An 8,881-nucleotide genomic window follows, 5' to 3' on the forward strand; every position below is an offset into this window, starting at 1 on the left:
TGAGTAATGTTCCCAGGCGCAGCCAACTTCTTTTTGGGATTTACCTATTCTGGGGACACGGACAAAGGGACGGAAGCAGAGCTACCTTATAAATGCCCGTCCCTTACGTCAAAGTTCTGTCAGCAGAAAGTGACCCACTTAACTCTCATCTCTTTCCCTAAGAGCAGCAATAAAGGCTTCAGCCTCCATGGCAAGGATTCGGGGTTACCCGGACAGGACGGAAACTGCCATCTCATTTGACTGAGCTGAGAATCACCGGAGCACATGTGAATCAGGAACACCATTTTTTAAAAGGCAGAAAATTTTAATTATCATTTACATTAAAGTGGAAATTACGAACAACAAGCATTCCAGGCCATCCGTATAGCACAGAGTTGATCGATAGGTTGAGAAAAACCACTGTTCCTCTAAATTTCGAAGTGCTTCGCTTTGCATTTCCACACTCTGTGCTTTAAGAGCCGTAACTAGACACAGCAACGCAGCAGCGTGTGAGTCACCAACAGCAATTCAGCAGGAAATGGCAGCTTTTGGTATAAAAGGAATTACAGAACTAGAGTTTGTTGGATGCATTAGTTTTTGAGACTTCTCTCTAACCTCTGAAAGCAGGGCCTTGCCTACACCTTTGAGGACCCACAAGAGCACAACTTTCTAATTGAGTAACTGAGAGCCGACTAGGTGTAGGTTTCAATTCAAACCAAACCACCGTAACAATATTTTCAGAAAACCTACGCCTAACGTTAGCTTTAATGCAGTTCAAAACTCCCTAGCAGAGTGCCTGGCACAGAGCAGGCATTTATTAAAAGTTAATCGAAAAGAAAAATGAGTGTGGTGATAATTGATACTTAGGTTTGCCGCTTTGGTAGATTTTGAGAGTTTGTTGTTTACTCTATGGTAAATTCATCTGGCCAAACACTCGGCTGCTAGAGTAATTAGAGATCCACTCTTGAAGTGCCAACTGTGGCTTGTTCTTCCTGCTCCTGCCAATGCTGGTGAACCCGACGCCCAAGTCCCAGGGCAAAGCAGTCCCACCTTGATGCCCAATCTCAGGCTTATTTAATCCACAAGCTCTAAGGTGGGCAGGGAAAAAGACAAACCAGGATGATGTTATCAGTTATAAAGTAGCTGTAGATTGAACAAATGTGATTCACATCTTTTACTCTAATTGCCAAGACCGGCTACTTGGATAAGTAATCGTGCACGGGCATCTGCCTGCCTCTGAATATTCTAGATTTTATTCTTGGATGGAGCCAGATGATCCGAGAGGTACACATAATACCTAAGCGTGTTGGTGTAACTCCTCACGGGGTCGCCGTGATGAGCTGGCTCTGGCACAACGCCAGCCTGCAGGAAGGGCTTGAAGGAACACCAGCATCGCAGCGATTTAGGGGGTGCCCAGGTGCCCAGACCGTTCTATCCACCAGACACCACATCTCTTTTCTGAAAATCCAGGGGAGGAATTTTTCCAGGTAAAACTGTATTTCACCTGGAGTAACTATTTTGTTTTTACTTTATAGATACTATAAATCCGTCATATTAAATTTTTTTAAAAGTTGTTTATTTAATGCTAAGAACACAGGTATTCTAAAGAGATAAACAAGAAACAGTTCTGTTTTTCTAAAGAGGATTTTGATCACAAAAACACTGGTGATTCAAACCTCTGAAACAGAAGAGCACACAAATTAAGAAAAATGCAAAACATATTTCATTTCTTACCTGAATTGACCTTAGAGCACCCGAACATTCTCTTTAAGAGGTATCAATACAGTCATGTGTCACTCAGCACCAGGGATACGTTCTGCGAAATGCATCTTCAGGCAGTTTCGTCACTGTATGAACATCATGGAGTGTATTTACACAAACCTGGGTGGTGTAATGCCCTACACACCTGGGCTGCATGGTACAGCCTGCTGCTCCCAGCTACAAACAAACCTGCGCAGTGTGTGACTGTACTGAATACTACAGGCAAATCCGTCATACTGAATTTTTAACTTGTGTTTCACATATACCATGTGCTCAATAAATATTTGCTAAATGAACCAATGAACTCCCTCCATGTTCTGACCACCGAGCTGAGAGACAAAGGTGTTGCTCCCCAATTAGTTACTCCAGGCAAGTCCGATTGCAGGCTTCAAGTTCTGACCTTATCCCTGGCTTCACCTCATTTTCTGGGGTCAATTTTATCTTTTTTTTTTTTTTTTTTGAGACAGAGTCTCACTCTTTTGCCCGGGCTAGAGTGAGTGCCGTGGTGTCAGCCTCACTCACAGCAACCTCAAATTCCTGGGCTCAAGCGATCCTTCTGCCTCAGCCTCCCGAGTAGCTGGGACTACAGACATGCGCCACCATGCCTGGCTAATTTTTTCTATATATTTTTAGTCCTCCGATTAATTTCTTTCTATTTTTAGTAGAGGCGGGGTCTTCACTCTTGCTCAGGCTGGTCTCGAACTCCTGAGCTCAAACAATCCACCTGCCTCAGCCTCCCAGAGTGCTAGGATTACAGGCGTGAGCCACCGCGCCCGGCCTCAATTTTATCTTTATTCATTTTACCCTGGAAGCCACATCACATCCTGTCCTGGAAAAACAAGATGTAATAAAAATGTTTAAGATGTGATTGTAAAATTTCACAGTTTATGTTGACACTGCAGCCTTGGCTCAAATGGCCTTAACCTTGTCTGTTTTCTATTCTTCTTCTCTCATCCCCACAAAACAATTGAGTTTGAATGGTTTAAAAAAAATCAATTTTAAAAATGTATTAATAATTTACTTTGACTCTCCTGTTGAACTGGGTCCTCTTCGAAAGCGGAGATGTTACAGTATCTTATGCATCTTTGTACCTTCAAAGAACGGACTCACAGCTGGATCAAGGTTGGTGAGGTTTCTCATGCAGTTAGTGTCGTTTCGGAAAATGAATAAGATACATAAATTTAAAATGATTAAAAAAAAGGCTGAATACTAATTTAGATCTAATTTAGATTCTCTAGAAAAACACAGCATGGGTAAAACGTAAAAGGCTTTATTTAAACTAAAGTGTAGCTCTGGGAGTGATTTCGTGTGCTGTAGGCAAGACAGAGGGGGGGTGACCAACTCCTGGACACTCTGTCATCTGACGTAGCCCAGAATTCCCTTTGCAGTAGAGTGACAAGTATGCTCCCTCTTTCTATATACATTCGTTCCCAGGACCAACAGAGGTGGGTTTCAGTATCTCTAAAACCAAACTGAGCTCATGACAGGATCATTTTCTGCCCTGATTTCTTTCCTGCTTTCAACCTGCAGGCTCTTGCCACAAAACAAAATTACAATTCTAAGACCTTTTTGATAAAAATTTTCCTTACTGGGATCTTAACTTTTTTCTAAATCCTCAATTCCCTTCCATATTTATCACAAGAAAATAAAATCATGCTATAAACACCACACACATGCTATAAACACCATATGGTATAAAACATACCAATGGGCAGTAGGATGACAAGGGGAAAAATGAACAGGGATGCTTTTAAGTTAAACATGACACCTCCTCTGTGTGACCGTCCACATATTTTGATTGGCTACAATGTTTTTTATATACTCTTACTTTAAAACTAGATGGAGCACTGACAGTGGGAGTTTTCTCTTATTCAGATATTTTGCTGCGAAATATTTGCAGTAAAAGGATTTGATGTTTTCTACACTCTGAGGATAAGTTACTACTTCATGCTGACACCCCATCTCCCGAAGAGCTGATGTTGGCCTCCGAAGGGTCGTAGGAAAGAACCCGGACAGCCAGACAGACTGGCGATGAACGGCATCCAGGACTTGTCGTGGAGTGAAACAAGAAAATGCAGGAGAATATGAACAGCATGATCTCATTTGTGTAAAAGCAAAACAATAAAGCACCTAGGTAATCGTGAGAGCTGTTTTCATGTGTCCTGCGTGTCCCACGCCCAGTCTCCTTTCTGATAATGTCTCTGTTCCTATAGGGAACCTCCTGTGTTTTGGAGTGGGTTGGCCCCATCTCCCACCCAGGCTGGGCAGTGACCCAGTCCTGGTCAATCGGAGACCCTGCACCTGTTCAGGGACACGAGTCGGGATCAGCTTGTTCTTTCCTCTGGGGTCGCTAAGCTGGCCATGTTGCTGGCGGGCAGACTGCCACCGTGCGCAAGACAGCCCGGGAAGCCAAGCAGAAGCAAGCCAGATGGAGAACCAGAGACAGAGCCCTGACAGGGCTCGGTGCACCCCTGGGGCCGCTGTTCTTCATTGCACCACGTCACCTTCCTGGTGTGTGTCGGGGTGTGGGGCAGAGTCTTAACTGTGTTTAAACTGCATTTCTGCACTTCTCTGTGGAAAATCTCCGAACACAAGAACAGCTGGAGAGCAATGCAATGCTGCTGGCCTTGCAGATGGAGAAAAGGGCCCGCGAGCCAAGGAATGCGGGCGGCCGCAAGAAGCTGGAAGGACAAGGAAACGCCGTCTCCCCAGAGTTCCCAGAACACAGGCAGCCCCGCAGCCTCTCGTTGGACTTCTGCCAACAGAGCTGTGAAGCCACACAGCGGTGCTGTTTTAGGCCACCAAAAATAATTTCCTAATATGAAAAGACGTATTAAATAGAGACTTTCTAGAAGGATCTGACTGTGTTGTCTCTCTGTGAAATGGAAATGGGGTCGGGAGTTGAAAGAAAGGGATTTTATAATGTTTTAGACAAGAAGCACATACTATGTTAATTAGTTTGAAAACTACTTTTACACATGTTCAAGAGCGGAACCAGAACAAACATCCAAGAATCCCAGCTGCTGCCACCACCCAGGACAGCCAGAACAGCGCCGCTTTACCAGCCAGGCAGCGTCGGTGCGGCCCGGGAGGACTTCCAGCCGGCGGGGGACTGCGCTCTCTCCCACGGGAGCCAGCCCCGGGCGCGCAGAGCCCCGCACCCCACGGGGAGGCCTTCCCGGTTAGCGGGAGCCGGCCTCAGCTCACAGATATATTCTTGAAGCTGGTCTTGGAGACAGGGCCGAGGAGGCACAGAAGCGAAGCCGGAATAGTAATTGCCCAGGATTACAATTCTGCATACTTTTCAATAGCAAACCAACAAATTGCCAACAAATTGCTATGCCAATGAAGAACCGCCTGCTCCGCACTGAGCATTCACCCTGAGAGAAAAGACGACTCGTTCATGCCACTGTGTGGAACTAGCTGCCGTTCAGGAGGTCCCCTGCTGAATTTTAAAAGGCTTCATGCACAGAAAAGGAGACAGCATGAGAGTTGGCTGCTTCGGTCCCACTTCTGTGCAGTCACTCTCCTGCCGGGGGCTGAAGACGCAATGCCAGGGAGCAAGCTGGCCTAGCGTGCCAGCCAGTTTCAGCTTTCTGCGGATGACGCCCGGCACAGAGGCCGCACGCACCAGTCCTCGAGAAGCATTTGAAAAAGGAAAGTATGTGCTCTCCCCACTCCCATGACAAATACGCAAACGGTGGTTCTCACACCGAACCCAACCTTTCTGAATTCACTTCATAAAGTAAGTCTGACACGTTGTGCCACACTTGGGGGAAGGACAGTCCGCTTGGCTACACACGGAAGTCGCTGGTCTGTCTCAAAGCGAGTCTCGGAAGGATGTGGCCCGAGGACGGCAGCAGCAGCACAAGGCAGCCCAAACCGCTCCACTGCCGCTCAGCCGCTCAGCAGGCGCGACGGGGCGGGCAAAGGGCCGGCCACGTCGCTGCACAGACATTTCTCCTTCCAACTAACAGGACATTCGTATTTCGATTTTCTTCTTTTCCCCCTTCTTTTCCATCTTCCTCTTCTTAGTTTAAAAAGGACATGGCCAGAGAGACAAAGAAAAGACCAAGGCAGAGGCCTAGTCTAAAGTATGTTTAAGGGATATGAATAAAAGATACTGGGGATAAAAGTCCATTGAATCTCCTTGGCCTTTTGCGTTTGTTTACCAGAAATAAACTAAGGTCAATTTTAGATCCCAACTTAAAGACAGAAGGTTAACTCAATAGTGCACACAGAAAATTTACTTCAAATATAAAATAAAATTTTAAATTGTCTTTTGTACCCAAAGCAAAAGTTTGTAACATTATAAATTTATTAAAGTAGTTAGAGTGGTTTTAGATTTCACTTATTCTAGGTGGCATATCTTTAAGAAGACTTCAGTGGAGATTATTACTGCACTAGAGTCAGAGACCCTGGAAACAAATTCTTAAAAGGCTTTTAAATGTTCTTATTATGTATATCTCAGCTCCTCTCAACTTCCTGTAGTCTACTTAGGGTCTAAGTCTCTCTCCTTGCCAAACATTAAAATAAGCGTTTTAATAACAATATTAAACTGACCAGTTGCTTGACTGTTTAACTGAAATAATAATAATTTGAGTAACACCACAAAATTTACAAAGCCTTTACTCAAACACAATTCTCAATCTTTGTAAGCATGTGGCAGGCGTAAAGCGGGTGTTTTGCGTGGCTTTACCAGTGAAGAAAAGAGTAAAAGTATAATTCTCCTTATTTCACTGAAACTTGCCCCTCTGACAGTCACCTGCCAATATCGAAGTGCCACAGTCCCTGCCGGGCAGCAGGTGATGAATCACTTACCAACACACAGGAAGCAGGTGATGAATCACTTACCAACACACAGGATGTTGAAACAGAATCCTTGAGAAGTAGACTTGTTGACCAGTTGGTCGGGAAGACTGTCAAATCCAACATGGCCAGAGAGTGACAAGTTCCGTAGCTCTTCATTCTGGAATTTCAGAGGGGAAACGTTTGAGATTCTACGCACTACGCCCCCTGGGCGTCACTCATCACCCACGGTCCCTCCCCCTTCCTGTCCTCTCCACACGCCGGGAAAGGAGAAGCCCCCAGCTCCCACGGCCTCCGTGGCTTCTGCACAGCCGACGGCACGAATGACCCCACGGTCACGCTCTCTCCACAAAGTCACCGGCTCCCAAAGCAGCTGCCGCCCAGGGCACTTCACTCCTTGTTACACGTGTACTGGTCCAGGGAAACGTCATCTTCCACAGGTGCCTATTTCAGACACGCATTAAGTGACACACACACAAAAAACTCCAACCATTTTGACAGCTTCTATTGCTCAAGAAAAGCTTTCCATGTATTTTCAACTCACAGTAAATAAATAATCAAATATAAGGCTCTTTCAGAGACATAAAAGAGCTTCAAAAAGCGCACGGTGGAGGACACGACCCGTTATATTTATGACAGTGCTGTAACCGCTGTAAGTGCAGCACGTTTAGGATTTCTCAGCACGTGAGCGGGTCCCATCTCCCCTACTAGCTGTACAGGTTTCCCGAGGCTTCTTTGCGCCCCACTGCGCAGCTCCCGGCACAGGCTCTGCACTTGCCAGACCCGCGCAGAGTTTACTGACGGAGACTGGGCTAAGGTAGCCACGCACTTCGAAGTCAGGCGACTGATGCTCGTGGGTAAAACGGCACCGACCGCCTGCACGGCTCCCACCCGGGTGCTGACCAGCCCAGCCCTGCTTAGCTTCCGAGAGCCGGCGCGCTCGGGGTGGTGCGGCCGTAACGGCCCCCACGTTCGGAATGCACCCCACGGGTGTCGGAGATAAGTTGTGAAACTTCTCGGGAAACGACATCGGCTGCTTTCAGTCCTTCAAGTCCTTCAAGTGCAACACCACGGTTACGGTTTGTGATTACGAGACACGGGAAGCCTCCTCCTCGAAGACGTGACTCCCGGTGTTCGGCTGTGTTGCTGCTGAACTGTATATTCAAAGTACCGATGTCTGGGTGAGAAAGTGAGCCCCAAAGTTCCACTTTTAGTAAAAAATGCACAGGATCACTTAGTCAATGTTTTTAAAAGATTGGTTTTTGTTACCCTCCTATTTTTATGTTATATAATCATGAGTGATTTCTTTTAATAATCAAGGACTAGATCCCATTTTCAAATTTCTATGGTCACTAACTACATATACACAGAAATGTGACTCCATAAATATAGGAATTTCAATGGGTTTTAATGGTTTTATAAATAACAGAATGTCTAAAGTCAAACCAGCTCTAAAATTCTGACTAAAACCCAACACGCTGCCTGAATACCATGGTGGCGGCTGCGGATTTGTGGTCAACGGGACAGAGAGCAGATGTCCAGTCCACGAATAGTTTCCTCGGAACCTGCCAACAGTGAACATGAGACTCCAGAGTAGGCACCTATCCTTGGACAGGACGGCCCGGTAGGCGGCTCCCCCAGCAGCTCCGGGGGCAGACCCCGTGGGCAGCGGCCCTGCTGGCCGGGCGAGCCTCCTGCCAACGCCGCGCTGCTTCCGGCCCTGGTTCTCGTACCTCTTTAGATACCTCAAAGGTTCAGATGGCAGGTATTTTTAGGGTGTTTACCACATCCGCCAAGACTTGGGGGAGGAGGATCTGAATGAGTGCTGGGTTATATTTAGAACTTTCCATCGCAGCTGTGGGGTGGCTGCTGTGTCAGGCTAGGAGAAGCCACCGGCCTCCCTTCTGCTGCGGCACCACTGTCTGCGACACTTGGGAACAGCGTGAGGGAGACAGACCGAGGGAGAACCACCGCCCCACATCCCTCTCTTCTCCACCACAGTGATTCCTTTCATGTCGCCGGGGTGTGGGGGGAATGCTTTGTCGCCCTGGATTCTGGACGTCTGGGATTTTAGATACAGATGTCCACCCAAGAGCCAATCCCGGGAAAGAATCAGAGTTAGCAATTATAGCTCTCATCCCAGAACCCAAAGCTCCGCATCTCATATTCTCACCGTTTCCGAAACATGAGAAACCACCCCCACACCCACTGAGTATTTTTATACCCATTGAAAACCACATACAAAATGAAAGGTTATAAAACAGTGTGGTCTTGACATTTTTGAAATTTAAAGTTTTATCTTTAGAGTCTGTCTTCTAACTTTGTGATATAA

At 46.5% G+C, this 8,881-nt stretch overlaps 1 protein-coding gene across 3 annotated transcripts in view; it reads right to left on the reverse strand.

Moving 5' to 3' along the window:
- The window catches only part of SEPT11 (septin 11), a 137,163-nt gene that overhangs the window by 44,508 nt on the left and 83,774 nt on the right, over window positions 1-8,881 (reverse strand). For all 3 annotated transcript variants that reach the window (XM_012650980.1, XM_012650978.1, XM_012650981.1), the window contains exon 2: window positions 6,595-6,709. In XM_012650980.1, the coding sequence (XP_012506434.1) occupies window positions 6,595-6,709 (115 nt within the window). The remainder of the gene's footprint in view (window positions 1-6,594; window positions 6,710-8,881) is intronic.

Source organism: Propithecus coquereli, unplaced genomic scaffold, assembly GCF_000956105.1.
Source record: "Propithecus coquereli isolate 6110/MARCELLA unplaced genomic scaffold, Pcoq_1.0 Scaffold343, whole genome shotgun sequence".
Taxonomy (NCBI): Eukaryota; Metazoa; Chordata; class Mammalia; order Primates; family Indriidae; genus Propithecus; species Propithecus coquereli.